Here is a 17,842-nt window from a genome sequence, read left to right on the forward strand (position 1 = left end):
TATCGTGAAACTAACATATATGCCGTTTCTTCGAAAAAATCAATATATAATATAATACCTAAACTGCATTGCCATGGCATATTCTCGCTTTCGGAGTACATAGAGAAGACATACATACACACACTAAAATACTTTTATCTACAATCGGTGGCTCTAAAAAAACAAAAAAAAAAATACTGATTGAGTTAGAATATTTGTTAACAACGTTTATATAAGCATTTTAGAATATCTAAGATATGGAAACATATAACAATACACACACACAGTCAAGCGATGGCGACGAGTCGATAGCGTATCTATCTAAAAAATATGAAAACAGCAACAAAAAGGCGGAAAATGAATGCAGGATGTATGCCACTAAGGAACTTCATATTGTAATCGACTTTAATGCGTTTCATTGTTGATGCCACGTGTCAGGCTTTATTAGTTGGTACGTTCAACGCCTGCCAGACAGGAAAACACCCACATCACGTTACACCGCCACCGCCGCCGCCGCCGCATTACTTTGAGATGATTGGTGGCGTGGCAACAAACGGAGGCAACAATTGCATGCTTTTACGCTTTCAGGTACATTACCCACTCCCACACTCGCTCTCACTGCCATTGCCAACGTCTCCCCGGCCCTGACGTACATTGTCACAGCGATGACGAAAGCGTGGAGTTTGAGGTGGGCTGTTAATGTTTCGAGGTGATTTCCTATTTTAGTCTGTGCTTTCTTCCTATTTTTTTGTGATTTCGGCTTGGTAGTTAGGGTGGTATATGTTGTTGTGTTGATTTGATGATTTCAGTATGAGTTTCTAATTTATTGAATTCTATAGCCACACAAATAGGAGAGGATATAAGTAATATACTAATATGTAGTGTGATATGTATAGGAAGATGTGCGATAAGCATGACTTGATTATTTGATAGATAGCAGGAGCGAGGCAAAGCAAAATTGGGAAATGACTTTGATTTAGTTAGTAATTAGACGTTCCAGGGGGCAGTTAAAGATCTATAATAGAATTTCTAATTAAAAAGCTTCTCCAACCGAACTATATGGTAATAAAAATTTGCAGTTAGTAAAGTCCTTAAAGAAAAAAAAAGATGTTTCAATGAAAACTAAAAGCAAATATCTATCGCTTTTTTCCGATACAATCGCAAAATATAAATAATAATTAACTCTTATATATGGTCAGGGAAATAAGTGCTTCGACTGCAGAATTGTTATACTCGGAATAGGGTATATTAAGAAGGAATTGTCGGAGACCCTATAAAATATATATGTATATCAGTGATCAGCGTTGCGAGCTGAGTCTAGTTAGCTATGTCCTGTCTGTTTATTATCTCTCAGTTTTTGAGATATCGGTTTGAATTTTTGTAAACGTACTTTTCTTCCCAAGAAGCAGCTCATTTGTCAAGACCACTGAAAAAATTCCAAGTTCTTTTTTTATTAGCTATGCTTATTTCCTCTTCTAAATAAATTCTCTTTTTCTCTATTTAATGGCTCTTCTGTAATGGAACAAGAATATCTGAGAAGTGAAGAAAGGGAAAGCAAGTAATTCATAGAAATTTTTAGCATTGGTTTTGTTTCCGTTTCCATTTTGAAAAAAGTATTTTAACATTTTAAAATTCAGTTGCTGATTACTTCAATCCATAGAAGAAGATGAAATAATTAAAAAACAAGAAAATTCCTTAACTTCGGCTACACCGGTGCATTTCTTATCCTAACTTTGATTTCTCAGTTTGTTGGCAGCTACATATTTGCTATAGTAGTCTGATCTGAACAATATAATGGAGATTGTAGCGTTGCTTTGGACAACAATTTGTGAAGATAATTGATCAAATAATCAAAGTTTTCCATACAAGAAATTGACTTTGATCGATCAGTTCATATTCTACAGTAGTCCGATATCGGCGGTTCCAAAATTACGCCAAATTAGCAGCTACTTATATTAAGTTAGGGTATTAAAAAATTGTCAGTCAAATTGCTTTCTTTAAAATGCTGTCAATATGGGAGAGACGCTCTGCTTCGTTTGAGTTCGCTTTTACAGAACTTAGCTGTTTTCTAATATTTTAATACATTTCATCTAATTTTGATTAGGCATATAACTATATGCGTTCGCACTTCTGTGATCAGGAGGGTTATTGTGTAACTCACGTGAAACAAGAAGCTTGGTAGCAGTTCGCTGAAGGTAATGTAAGTGTTAATCAAACTAGCTAGCTTCCTGTAGGGTAGTAGTGGGTTTACTTTATAGATCCCTGATATAATCTAATTTAGAGGGTACCCATGACTTTAGAATAGCAAGTGTATATAGGTAATTTAGCATTTTTAAACCAGTGACTTGGCGTCTCATATATATATAATATATTATTATGGTTCCATCAGAAAGTCGGTTACATGTTCAATCTATCAAACCAATGTACCATATTTTTGTATGTGCTACAATATTCTCCGAGTTACATGGTAATCTGTGCGATAAACGAAAATTCAGATACACATTTTCAACTCTATTGGATTCCAAATTCAATAGGCTTCACTTACATAACTGCCTTTTGATTCTAATAAAAAAAACTGTAATAATGATGAGCTGCAAATTGCAATTACATGTAATGCTTGTTGAAATTGATAAAATGTAAAACAAGCAAGTATTCGATTTTCTGAATTATATCCTTTTAATAAATATACTTAAAATAAAATTGACAAATTAAAATATCTATAAATATATATCAGTACATAATTATATAAGTAAATGCATAAATATTTATGTCCACCAAGAATACATTTGTTTTTCAAAGATTCTACTTGTTTTTTGTGTGTGTGTGAATTTTTCATCATTAAACGCTTGAAACTATGCAACGTTTTGTTAGACACTCATTAAGTGTGACATCTTTAAATGGTTTTGCCTCAGTTTTGCGCTTAAAGGCACACCCTTCCAGTCACTGTCCCTCACCTCTTCGTTTTTTCGGTACCCAACCCTTCACTCGCCACAGACATATGATTTTGAAATATTGTGCGTACATATACTTATGTATGTGAGAATTCTGGAACACAGCAACACCCACTCATATAAAATTTTCGAATTCAAATACATAATTTCTATTGACAATTTCATGCCAGCAGCAAAAGAAGTGTACAAAAAGCTCTAGAGTTTAGCCGCAAGCTATCCTATGGTAATTCAAAAGGCAGCAACACTGTGCTGGGTATGCTAATGGCCGCCATAAACTTTGCCTATAAATATCATGTGGTTTTTATGTTTCTAACCTAACTTTCATGTGACTTTTTTTTGTAAATTTTTTCCCCATTTTGAAAGCAATCATGTTTAATTATCTATGCTGACAATCAAAGCTTTTTTACACACTCTTGGAACTCACACACAGAAGCGAGAGGACGAATTTTCGAAGTCGGAGTTGCGCATAGAACACAGCGTGAACTTGTTTTGTTTTTTTGCTGCGGTTCGCCTACGCTTCGAACGCTTTTATTGTCACGCCACTTGGAGCACAATCGAAATGAGCAAAATGCGAAATTCACAAAAAGACCAACAAACACGTGACAATGCATGCACCGAGCAGAAGTAATTAAATTAGAATTTTGAAAAGTGTAAAGGAAGCGTGATTAACATGAGCCACACGCCGCGCTGCAGTGGCTTAGTTGTTGTACAACTCGCTGACAGCTCGAAGAACTGTTGCTCATCTGCATATACATATATACACACTTATCTGAGTGTCTATGCATGTGTGTGTGTGCCTGGGTGCAAATTTACGAGATGTGGGATATCCATTTCGATGTTTAATGCTGATTTATGCAGATTTCATTTGTTCGACAAGCAGCGAGACTTTAAATAGGAAATGAGTATTGCGTTTTGGACAGCGAGTGGGCGCACGCGGATCGTCGGCCTTCAGTGGTGAGGACTTATAACAAAATTTAAATTATGTAATAAGCATATACATTTTGCCTTTGTGACTTGTAAGTAAAAGTCTATTAGTCTCGGTACTTTATTCTCCGAATAATGCACGTTCACAGAAAAATATTTTGAGTAGGTGTCTTTTAAATGTCCTCTTCATTTATTGATCGATTTGGATAAGCGTACTCTTAAGAAACCAACTATATGACGGCGGTCCGATAATGTTTTAGGCTCATCACCCTATAACGCCACTATCGCAAGTGAAATTTACTAACGGCTTGTATGATTACAGTCAACCTGTGGAGGAGGTCGTGTCGGCGGTTTTGAAAAAATTGAAAAAAGTGTTGTATCGTCTTTTGCGATTTTCATAAATTAGTTTGACGTGCACCCAGCGACCCCAAAAATTACTACCACGGTGGATAAAGAGGTAGTCAACAGTCCACGATTTTGATTAGCAAACTGCTGATTGAATTTGCGCGAGTTAGCTGAGATAGAAGGCATCACAAAGCCGTGTGTGTGGTATATCTTGAATCAAATATTGGGCAGTCAGAGAGAAAGGAATATCATTATTTTTATAGCCTGAACAGGGTATATTAAGTTCGACACGAAGTTTGTAACGGTGTAGTACTAGTTTAGATATGAACTAGTTCAAGACAACGATACAATCTCCGAACAAATTGTTCAGATCGAACCACTACACCGTTTATGTGCCATACAAACTAAAATGATCGAAATCAAGTTAAAGATCTTCATAAGACATTTTTTGTCCATAGAATGCAAGCAGTAGACCAGTTACGTTTTAAGAACTAGTTATACATAAAGTTGCCATAAGAGAAAATGTACCTGTGAAGTGATCAGAGGCTTGGGATCAGCAGAGGCTAACTTTTTTTTATCGCATTTTAAATTGAAATACTTTTTAAGATTCCACTTTTACAAATTCCCTATATCTTTCGGAGTTCGTGATAACCATCGAAAGACTTTACTTACCACTTAAGGCTCACATATATTTTCACAAACCTATCCATATTCACATACATATACTTGTATATATGCACATCTATATTGCTTTCATAGCATGTGATCATTAAAGCGTTTGACTGGTAAACCAAGCAACTCAGCACTCATTAACGATTCATCAGTCATTATACTAATCACCAGAGATGCGTTGCTTTTGCCGTCTTAACACTTTCACACCCTTTTACTTTTATGCACCCTTCATTCGTGCGCATACATATACATTCCCAGGTGTGTGTGTGTGTGTATGAATGTATTATGTACTATATGTATGTAGCAGTCACATTCTCACTTCACATAATCTCGCTACACACCTCCCTTGACACGAGTTCGCTGATCTGCATTTGTCGTTGACAAAATTACTTAAAGATAATTAAATTTGAGCTCTTTTGTGTTCGAAGGAGTTTGGAAAATGCAGCATACGAAGTTGCTTTAAAATTTGACACTTCTACTCTGCTATCTTCTTTCTTCCGTTTGCTGCAGAAATTAAATTTGAATTTTGGGAAAATTGCCTTAAAGGAATTTTGCCTTAAAAGTATTTTCATCAAGTTTTCACCATTTATAAAAAATTCAATTTTGAATTCAAGTTGTTTTGGTGTTCTTTGGCCTCTCGTGTAACATTTTTATAATTTTTTTTTACGAATCAACGAAATTTTGTGTCTCATAAATGGTGCATTATTCCTCTACGTTTCGTTTTTTTTGTATGAATAAGTGTTCACGCATCATCATTTACAATACAATCAGCGCTGCTATGCCCATCAAGCTCAGTTTTTACATAATTTTACAGTTGTATACTCGTACATATATATATGTGGGTGTGTGTACGGATCGCACTGCCGTCCGTCCATTGTCATTTAAATTTAATTGAGTAGTCATCATTTGGCGTTGTTCACCGTTTTTGTCAGCTGATTATTCATAAACACACATACACACATACATACTTGTCGTCGTTCATCATCAGGTACTTGTGCCATGCACCAGTCGCCGCTCCTCAATTACATGTTTATATGCGCATTTTTTCGGGGTGATTTTTGTGCCTGAAATATTAACCACTCGAAAATTAATTTGCCTATGTTTGCACACAAATACGGGTGAATACTTGTCGGAGTGTTTAATATTTGTTTTGGATACACATCTATGTATATATAATATGTATGTACTAAGTTGATATGCATGTACACATTTCATTGCTTTTATTAAACAATCTATAAAGTTTATTGATATGCAACAAGTCAGTTGGCAGATTGAATTGGTGAGGGGGAGTAAACTAAGAATATAAAAGAATACGAAAGTAACTGTAAATATGTAATAATTATTGTGTGATGAAATACTTGATGAAGGGTTAAATGAGTGTAATTTCAGTTTTTATTAGACAAATAACAACAATAATAAAATAATTACAAAAATAAAATATTGTAGGTAAGTTTGATTCGGGATTTCGAGATTGACTGCAAAATTAACTTTGGCTTTGATTTTAATTGTGGATCTTCCGCGATTTGGATTCGAAGAAGATACTATACTGCTAATATTACCAGAAAAGTTAAAATTCCGTTTTTAACTACATGTTGCCAGTATATTTTTAGGATGAACATGAACCTTACCACACATTTTCTGATGTGCAACCTATAAAACTCAGCGATTGTGGTTGCTCTGGTGTAAGTGTTTTATTTTTTTTTATTTTACGTTTTTTCTTGTTTTCTAAACTTTTTAACGGAATCAAACTTTCAAAAATATTTTGAAATATATATATTTTTGGCCGAAAATAAAACAACTAAATCCATTTAACCCAGGCGCCGGTCAATTAGCTATTAAAAGCTGACCCTAAGCTTTGATTTAACTGTTTTAATAAAAAAAAAGTCGTAGAAAATGCGCATGGAAATACTTTCATACCTACATACCTCCAGCACTAATAGGCTGATTTGTAGTCCACTGGAATGACCAGGATTATATCCAAAACTATTTAATTACCGACATTTACATCGAATTAAGAAGAGGCAACATCTTATTTTATGAAGCTTTGGCGTTAAACGGAACGATCATTCCCGTGTAAAGACCGCTGATAGGATCCAGAATTGATATATTGAACATAGACGAAATGATGGTACAACCTTGCGTATTTTCAAATCAGAGTTTTGTAGCTCACCATGTAGTAAAAGTTTATCATACTATATCTTGAAATATATGAAGTGATGGTCTCTCCCATTTATATTAAATAATTTTATCTCAATAACTCTGGTTTAAGAAATTAACCAGTTTGCGACAGTTTGTGATGGGTCTGCTTTTATTACGCATCGGACTACAATTATTGAAGTACATGGTTAAGCGTTAGACAGAGTAATTGTATAAATTTGACGGAAATTTAGTGGCCTTACATCACAACTTATTCAACACGCTTTCTACACGAATATTATTTGCTGATATATGGATTAGTCCTATATGAAAAGTACTTTCTGAAAGATTCTGAAAAGTCTGTCACACATTTTATTTCAACTCTGAAAAGGATTTCATAAATAAATATTTTTAAACTATACTAAAAATCAATAATTTGAATTTTCTGACATTATAATTCGGTATATACGAGAAAAATGTGTACATAGTTATACCGATACACAACATGTGACAGAAACAACCCTAACGCAATTATAATAGGTAACAATTTCCTTCTTTACCATGCACTTCTTCTTTGCTAGTGTGCACAGTGAAATCCTTTTTCATTGGGCACTAAAGTCGCGCATATCCTGTTTGCAGTAATTCTCAACTACTTTCTAAACTATTTTGCTGAAATACTTTCGTTTGAGCGGAGAAAAGCATACTTACCTGGCGTAGAGGTTATCCGTGATCATGAAGGCGGTTCCTCCGGAGCGAGACCTGATCATTGCACTTCGATTGGGTTGACCTCTGCGATTATTCCTAATGTGAATAACTCGTGCGTGTAATTTTTGATAGCCGGGAATGGCGTACGCGCCGTCCCGACGTTATTGAATACATACTCATATATATATTGGTTAAGACCGGTATTATTTTCTAATTACAGAACTCTTCGAAAAAGTACCGATAAAAAGCAAACAATAAATAAGTTAGCACAATTAGTCAACAACATCCTTAAGAAAAATTGCCATAAAAGATAAGGTTGGCTGCTATTAGAACACATGGACTTATTTCTTCTTAGTCTCTTAGTCTTAGTCTGATAGGAATAGAGATTATGCCAATTATTTCCGTTCCTATTATTAGCGACATTATAAACGAAGAAAGTGAAGACTTTGTTTACAGTTATTTACAGTTTGAATTATAGCTTTAAATAACTGTAATCTTATTTGAGTTTAGGGAGAAGTTTTATAAGTAAAATAAGAAATATTATAGCGGATAAAGAAAATATCAGCAATATATTTTTATAAGCATAAAAACTGGCGCTTAAAAAGTCTTTGTAATATTTTTATATTTGCGCAATGTGTGATTATTGATTAGATGAAGGATCTTAAATCACACATATTCGTACGTTCATATGCGAGTAGAGCAGCACTAAAACTCACGTAAAGAGCTCTAAAAATGAGAGTTATATAAAAGGAAATATTAGAATCTTTTTATAAATTTCACAAACGATCACATACAGGTATATATGTATGTATATTTGCACATTTAAAAGGCCCTATAATGACATGTCATACGTATACATACATATAAGTACCTTTATGGACATATGAAGAGTTTGTTAAAGCATTGTGTGAAATTGTCACAATTGCGTATATACGATATTATGTACGTATATGTATGGTGAAACGTCAACAATGACAATATTATAAACGTCAACCGTAATGACATAGTGAACTTCAAATATTGGTTTTCTTATGTTGCTAATAAAATGGGAAAAAGAAAAAGAAGAAAAACTCTAAAAGCTACTTATAGTTATATATGTACATATACATGAAAATGCATATGTATATATGTGTATGTGTATAATAATAACAACAAGTGTTCGAGTGGATATCCTGCTGTCACAAAACCCAATAAAATATTCTAGCAAAACAAACATTGACAGACACAGACATCGCGCAAACCTTGCAAACAAACTGAGGCATTTACAATACATACACATACATAGATATACTTATAGTATATAGTAGTTATACAAACATATGTAACTATGTAATTTAGCAAATGCCTTTCAAAATAATTGCAAACAGGCAGGAAGATGGGTGGTGAAGCAAAAAGGAAGAAAAAAAAGCACTCGAATGAAATCAAATAAAATAAATGCACTTTGGTGGCAAAATGAGAAAACACATACATACATAAAAATACCACATTTTAAATGCGAATGTATGTGTGCTTGCTTGCAGCCTGCAAGCCTCCTGACGATTACAAATACTGCCGCGCACAACTCAACCGCATTACCGAAAACACCGAGCAGTGAAAGTGAATTCTCATCATTACCAGCAACAAATAAGAAATCAAATAAAGCCTTTCGACAAAGCGTCGATTGAAAACGAATATTATTAGAAAAACACGGCGCGCAAAAATATATACATATGTATGGTATATTTAGCCTTAGTGTCACAAAGCTTAGCGCTAAAAGTCCCAAGGGTAGTGCTAGAAAGCATTGTTTCGATTGAATGAAAGTATTGCAACGCACCCAGTAAGAAATTGTTTGTGCATTTCGTTGCCTTGAAATAAATGTATTGATTTAGAGAATTTCAAATATGAATCCATTCCACGGATGTCCAACAAAAATAATTTAAATACATCGCTCACTGTGAGCTCAAAGTGAGTTAAAGAGTGTCTCACCTCGCTATTAATATCGCTGGAAACTGCAAAGCTGAAAATTTTGCCGAACGCTAACTGCCAAAGCTCTATAGAAAAAGATACGTTGGAAACTTCCAGGCACTTTTTCCTCAATTTTCCAGCTCTTGCAAAACTGAGGTTGAAACATCTTGGCATTCTTATTTACGGCGAATCTGGCGAAATAGCTAAATCTGCTATCAGTTGCCTCAACAAATTTGTGGCAAGCTCAAAGCTCGATGTAAATTTTTGAGAGTCTTTCCGATCAATACTTACTAGTATTAAGGCATCACGGATCGGTGTGCTCAACTGTCCAAGAGGGATATATTTTTGCATCGACCTTTTAACCTAACCTAACATAAAATATTTAACATTGTGTAGATAGATGCATTAAAATTATTGATTGGATTCAAAAACCGTTATTGAGCGCCAACAATATCTTTTCTATACAATAACACAACGAATTTATCCCAATTTATAATTAAATACAGTAAAAGCTCTTTATTCGCGGGGTATATGTTCCATAAATATGCCGCGACTACAGAAACCGTGAATACGGATTGGTAATTTATATGTAATTATAGGAGATACGTTCCTAGGTGACAAAAAAAAACACAACAAATACATAAAAAAATATTTGATTGAAGTTTTTGAACATTTTAATTAATTATCTTAATGCTCAGGCAATGGTTTGAAGAATTCTGTAATTTTTTCTTGCTTGGCAGTTTTCAAAAGCTCCTTCAGTTCGTTGACATTGAATGAGTGTGATATGGATGCAAATGACTCTCCCAGGTGTATACGATCAAGCATTTCTATTTTCACATGTGAAAGAAGAAACAATAAAACACGCAAAGCGGCTTTTACTATAGAACGGATCAGCAACATTTAAAAATATACTTTAGTCATTGAGTAACACGGTTGCATTCTCAAAAACGCCAACCGCGGCGTAATAAGATCTAATTTACTTTTTTATTACCCCATTTAACAAGGATACTGTGTTGGATACCTATTGGAATCTTTCAATTTTTATGTATATACTTAGTAGATCCGCGAATAAAGAAATTTTTAGCAGCGAATATAGGAATTGGGTAGCATTTTTTAATCCGCGAATAGTGAAAACGCGAATAAAGGACGCGCGAATAAGGAGCTTTTACTGTATATATAATTGAGCGAGTTTGAAAAACAACCCTAACCTTTTTTAAAATCTTATTTATTACTCTAGATCTTGAAACATTGTAGAACTCTTTGCTTCAGAATTTGTTCCTAATTTACTATGTTTGAATAAATCAATATAATTAATATTTCGATTGAATGCAACTTATCTTCTCATACATTTTAGCATTAAATTTGATATATTTTTATACGCTGAGCAGCGTATATTAAGTTGGCCAAGAAGTTTGTAACACCCTGAAGAAAACGTCGAAGACGCTATAAATTAGTATATATATAAAAGATCAGCATGACGAATTGAGTCGATTTATCCATGTCCGCCTGCCTGTCTGTATATGCTACCTTCTCTCCCCAAGGTGCTGCTGATTTGTCGGAGCTTTTGATATCGGACTACTATAGCATATAGCTGTCATACAAACTGACCTATCAAGTCCTTGTATGGTAAACTTTTTTATTTGAAAAGTTATGCTCATGAAATTTGACAGATATTTTTATCCCAAGCATCGCTATAATCTTCGATCTCCACTTACCCGCTTTATATCCATTTATGCTGTAAAATATTATTATTTGAAGGGTTTAGTAGCTTCGGTGCATCCGAAGGTTCCTTAAAAACACAATCGGTTTCATACTTCGCCTGCTTTGAATCTATCAGTTTATTTCCGGCTTTATTATAATTAAGAACTATTGAGATATATTCTTAGCTTGTTAATATTAATGTATTTACTATATAAAATTAAAGTTATCTAAAAAAAAGTATCAAAAGAAAATCATTTTCACAAAACTATTCCTATTGGGTCCGCATTAGCCGTTTCGGCAAAAACTTGCACTCGGTGTATTAACAAAATGCATCAGCAGCCAACAACAAGCTGACAAACTGCATAAGGGAATATGTTATCAAACCACAACTGCTGATCAATTTTGTGTCGTCTCATTAGGATTCTTCCTTTGAGTACAAATGAAGCAAGCAGCAGGTCATTGCCTAAACGAGGGCATACCAACGTACATAACAACTCATACGCATTTAAACGTAAGTATATTAGAGCGGGTGGGATTTTTTTTTCTATAAAATCGCATGTGCGATAAATGTTCTACGGATCTTTCTTAACAAATTTACCTAAGAGGCTATGGGTCTAATACCGGTTTCGAGCTAACGATATTTAAGACGAAGCTTATTTTTTAGGGATCTACAAATTTGTTTGACAGTTATTGAGATATCCGAATAAATCTAATACATAGATGCATTTTGCCATTCTATAGGTTATTTGTTGAAATCGGCCAGACTGGATAACTATATCACATATCTCTCATACAACTGATTATTCAGATTTTATATAATATTTGACAGTATGCTGCCTTTAATTAAAATGCTATGAGCACATAATTTTGCAGAATTTTCCTACACTGCATACTTAACAATGACAGCGCAAAATAAAGTATAACATAACATGTTAAAATGCACCTATGTATTAAATTTCATTCGAATATCTCAAAAACTGACGAACAAATTTTTATTATCACTAAAAAATAAACTTCGCCTCGAAAATCGCTGGCTCGAAACCGGTATTCAGTAGTTGTTCAGATTAATCCGTAGAGTATCTCCCGCATATGCGACTTGTTCGTTGTTTGGCTTTCCGTAAATCCCGTAAATCAACCCGCTCTAGTGTACATATTAATAAATCTACGTATGTGTGTGTGCGTTGCTATTGGCAGCTTGTGTATGTGTTGCGAAAGTCACTGCGACGAGCAATCAACCCACTAAACGTGCAATCGAGCGGCCGATGTATGTCACCACGGACACACACACACACATACATGCTTAACAATGGCACTCGGTGTGTTGTCAACCTCATTTCAAGGGTGAAATTAAGTACTCAACCGTGTCTAATGTGGATGGGCAATGATTTGCTAAGGATGCCAGATTTTTTTTTTTTTTTTTAATACCAGTGTGCATACATTCACGCATATACACGGTATATGTATATCGGTGTACATGCAATGCTCAGCTACTTCAAAACTTACCTTGGCATATTTCCCGATAACTACACACTCGTGTATTCGAACCCGTTTTGAAGTTTGAAAGCTTAACTCCTTCGAATGCGTATGTATGTATGCACATATATATAATATTTTATGTTACAAACTGACATAATTTCAATCAGTTGCATCGCCAACCGTCCAACCGCTCACCTGACCTCGAGAGATAATACTTATGTATTTAGTTTTCGCATGTATTTGCGTATAGTTTGATATGTGTGTATGTGTGGAAGTCACGCAGTCCATTGATGAAATCGCTATTGAGTATTTGAATAGTTCGACTCGTCAATGATGATTGTTTGGTTTTGTTGTTGCTTGTCAAGTTCGTCTGTTGGGAAATTAAAGCTCGTGGCACGAAATTGTTTGGAAAGTCAGTTCACAGAATTTTTGCTTGTTCTAACTAGAGTTGTTACTTGGTATTAATGTAGTAGAGGAATGATTTTAGCTTTCTGTTCCAAAATATCTCAAACAGCTTATGAAATATTTAGAAGTCTCCCTATCTTGCAATAGCGCATGTGTGTCTTTATTCCATGAAAGTGTGTTATTAATTCACAAAATATTGTACCAACAGTATACATATATTACAAATAACGAGTGATTTATTGCGTTGTTTTTAATAAAGATTTGTCACAAGATCAACTTAGCTTATTATAAAAGAAATTGTAAGTGACTTTAAGCAAGATAATGGATATTTATAAATTTATTAGTGATCGTTTTTTTTTCGGACATAAACAAAAAAGTTAACTTTCTTGAAAACTTTTTTAAACGCGTTTTCTGAGAATTTTATTTATTAAATAAATAAAAATAATTTCTGTTTACAGACTTTAATGTTTAGTAATCTTTAATTAATTTCGAAAATTTTGAATAATTTTGAGGTGAGAAAATATTTTCTGCTTAAAAATATTTCAAATCTAAAAACCAAAAAAAAAAAACCTTTTTACTATAGATTTGATTGGAGGTATGCACCGCGACCTTTGGTCTATTGTGCCCTTACTATAGATGAGTACAAGTAATGATCGAAGAAATCGGAAAATTTAGATTTTTGACAAAACGGTGGCTTCCCAAAAAACATTCGTCTTTTGTGAAAAAATTTACTCTTCAGAGTGACTTAAATAATCGAAATTATTATTAAAAACCTTATTCTTTTAATGAGTGTCTGACAAAATCATATAATTGGAAAGTCTTTGCATTCGTTTCGGAGAAACTTTTCTTGCGAAAAAATCGCGTTTAAAGTTTAGGGCGTCGATTACACTAACGAAACTATTTGCCAGATCGATTTCAAATTTTCGAAGAATATTTACATTCGGTATATATATATGCAAAAAGAAATCGATTTTTTGAAATTTTTTACTGAATATAACCCTTTAACCTATGGTCTGGTGGTCTTGTTTGACTTCCCCTGCTCCCAAGTAAAAGTTATCCAATACCAGAGGGTATGCAACAAATCGAACTTAGTAACCATATATATATACTTGTATATATACTAATATGAAACAAAGTGTTAAAAAGTGCAATCACTATTTATTATTATAATTAAATACATATGTACTAATATATTTTGGACATGTTGATGTAGTTTACTTACATACATATTTAAAGTATATATTTCACGTCTACTCATTATTTTGTAAACGGATAGTTAAGGTCACCACTAATGAGCAAAGCCTTGTCATGTAACGTAAAGTATGTAGAATATAAATGGAAAAAATTACAAAAACAAGTATAGGATTGACGCGGCATATTTGAAATTACTAGTACATATGTTATATATTATATATAATATTAAATAGAATTAATCAAAACAAGTACTGACATACTAAATGTGACGTAATAATGCGAGGGGACGAACAAAAGTCATGAAAAACTAATTTTAATTGATTGGAAATGGTGTTAATGGCCATTATAATTATATAGGTATGCGCGATTATTAACTAAATAGGTTGTGTAATAACTTTTTCCTCCCGAAAACTTTTGTGCATAAAATATTAGGAACTTTTACCATTAGTTTGTGATATTTTGAAATTGATGTGACATAACTTTTAATATAAGCAGTGAAAACACGTGTACGTAAAATTTCGAATTCATATAAAGTATAAATATAAATGCTCAGCGCGGCAAGTTGAGTCTATTTAGCCATGTCCGTCTGTCTGTAGATACGCTAACTAGTCCCTCAGTTTTTGAGACATCGTTCTGAAATTTTACACACATGCTCTCCTTCCAAAGAAGCTGCTCATCTGTCGAAGCCGCCGATATCGCACCACTATAGCAAATAACTGTCATAAAAATTGACCGACCCAAATCATGTTCTTGTAAGGAAAACTTTTTTATCAAGAAATCTTCACGAAACTTCACATCGTTTATTGGCGCAGGCAATGCCGCAATCTCCGAACAAATTCTATAGATCGGAGTACTATAGCATATAGCGGCCAGACATCTTTTTCATTCTTTTATGATATAAGAAATGCCGAAGTGAACGTGTTTTCTTGCTTTAATAATAATCTTAAATAATCAAAAATTATGTAGGTGAAAATATAGGTAAAATTTTCAGCATACCGAATTTAGATAAATTTTGCTTTAATTGCTGCTACAAGTTAACTTTGAGCAAATGATTTATGGCAATGTCATTGTGTTCATGAATTTTTGAAAGTTGCAATGTAATAAAGTTTGAATTAATTATGTTCAGAACAGGCTCACATTTTAAAACAAAAATGCATAAACCTCTGTTAATTTATTAGACAGCAAATAGTTTGCGCTTTGAAATAACACATCATTGAAACGTCCGCCAACAACAGTAAAATGTTGTTTAACTGCAACAAAAGCACATTCATTTATATACCTACATATACTCGATATAAAATATATTAGAACGCATTTTTTAGTTTGTTTAAATTCATGAATGTGTATATATATTCTACCACAAGTTCATATTTATATAAATATAAAAATAAAATAATTAAATAATATATGAAGTTAGGTTTTCATATTTATATTTATATATATGTATACAAACATCACAACATATTTAGTCCGTATCCGATTATCTCTTCAACTTTCCTTCCGTTTTCTCACCCGCAGCGATCCACCAATATTGCAAGCGCACAACAACACCAACATCATACTGCGTCTGCCCATGGGCAAAAGGATTAAGGATATACGATGGCTGTCTGTGTGGTGCCGACGATTTACGGTAAGAAGATTTGCTTTGCGTTTCCTTATGCTGTGGTTACACAGCCACATGGTAATTACACACATACATAAATATCCGCAAATTTATATTAGACATTTTCGTAATCGTGGTTGAATATTTATTTCGGTTGCTTTGACAACTGTCAAAATGATTCGGACAAACTGCGGTCGCGTGGACGCACAAGTTTTGTCATAATTCATTTTTAATTAAAGAAATAACCACATAATCGCTATACAGTGGGAGATGAGTGATTCTAATTATGGAAAATTTGGTCAAGGTTGTTTGAAAATTAGTTAACATTTTTGGTTAGAACAAGAGTTTAAATTTATCAAAATTAGAAATAATTATGATATGAGATGTAGTATTGCAGTGGTTCCCAGCATTTTTATGTCCTTAATGTCTTAATTTTTGTGACAATTACTTGAAAAACTGTCCGTAAATAGTATTATATGGCGAACTGTACCACAAACATGCAAGATAGCTAAAAAAGCAGAGATCGATAACCATATACGATGTGGATATTTTTCTCAAGTAATGTGTAGAATCATGAGATGTATACTTTAAAAAAAAAAGCTATTGATGAGTGCATGAAACTTTTCAGTTTTTAAAAATATGCTTTAATAATTTTTTTGTAGACATCGATATCAAAACTTTTGTGGAAAGTTAAATTATTAATATAAGAAAGCGCAGAGTATATTACAAGAGGTTCATTTAATTATTTTCTCTCAGAAATGTTCATCTTTCAGCAGTTGTAAAGATTTTAATCAGATATTGTGCAATGAGTTTCCAAACAGTGAGACTAAAACTTTTGCCAGACGGTAATTGTTGTAAGGTTTAAAGATCTGGATTAAAAAATACAAGTATAGTAACAAAAGTCTTTATATTTAGTATATACGGGTTGCGGTAATTTTATAGACGTATTTCACATATTTTCGGTACCAAACTATAGTACGTTCAAGATTTGATTTTATCAAAATATCTTGCATATTGAATGATAGATATGTTGTAAAGTTAAACATAATAACGAAAATTATTATTATATGAAGTATGTGCATAAAGCTGGCTAGGAGAAGCCGTACACCGATTTTAAGACTCGGATAAAAGACCACCCTAAATTTGTTAAGATATGCAACAAGTTAACCGATATTTTCAAAATAAATTCCGCCTTAGGTTAGAAGCTTTTTATATCCGGTAAGCGGGTCTTGAAAATATAATAGTCCGATTTCAATCATTTTTGGATGAAAGGCACTAATTGACAAATGTTTATTCTCAAAACTTTATAGGTGTTTGAATAATATTTTAAAGTAAAAAAAATCTTATGGAATTGGATTTGTCTTTATATGGAAAGTAGGCGTAGTTGTAACCTGATCTCATCAATTTTTCAATGGAATGATAAGGGTCAAAATATTGCTATGCATCAAATTTGAAATTGGTCAAGTAGTGACTCAGGCGTAAGATTCCCTATTAAAATGGGCGGTGCAACGCCTATTGTGCAAATTTTATGCCGATTCACATGCAACCTGCTGTACTGTCTTTACGGTTAAGTTTCCGGGGTTATACTATGTACTTGCAGGTCAGAAGAAATGCGTTTTATTGTGATGTCTTTTTGAAAAGGGATCTTTTGTAATAAATAAATAAAAAAATGTACATTTACAGAGTTTAATGTACTTTAATAATCGGCGATTTATTTTGAAAAATTTTGGATTCCCTTGATCAAGTAATCGATCTTCAGAAGAACCTTAATAAAAAATGTCTGGGGGTGAGGAATAGTTGTTTGCTT

At 33.4% G+C, this 17,842-nt stretch overlaps 1 protein-coding gene and 1 non-coding gene across 2 annotated transcripts in view; both read left to right on the forward strand.

The window, feature by feature from the left end:
* The window catches only part of LOC106621893 (protein Skeletor, isoforms B/C), a 71,277-nt gene that overhangs the window by 42,151 nt on the left and 11,284 nt on the right, over window positions 1–17,842 (forward strand). Inside the window, exon 4 of the mRNA XM_070105711.1 lies at window positions 15,951–16,062. Within this exon, the coding sequence (XP_069961812.1) occupies window positions 15,951–16,062 (112 nt within the window). The remainder of the gene's footprint in view (window positions 1–15,950; window positions 16,063–17,842) is intronic.
* On the forward strand, window positions 7,708–7,872 carry LOC118682400 (U1 spliceosomal RNA). The gene has a single exon (XR_004978201.1). It is a non-coding gene; the product is annotated as a U1 spliceosomal RNA (small nuclear RNA).

The sequence above is a fragment of the Bactrocera oleae genome, chromosome 2 (genome assembly GCF_042242935.1).
Source record: "Bactrocera oleae isolate idBacOlea1 chromosome 2, idBacOlea1, whole genome shotgun sequence".
Classification (NCBI taxonomy): Eukaryota; Metazoa; Arthropoda; class Insecta; order Diptera; family Tephritidae; genus Bactrocera; species Bactrocera oleae.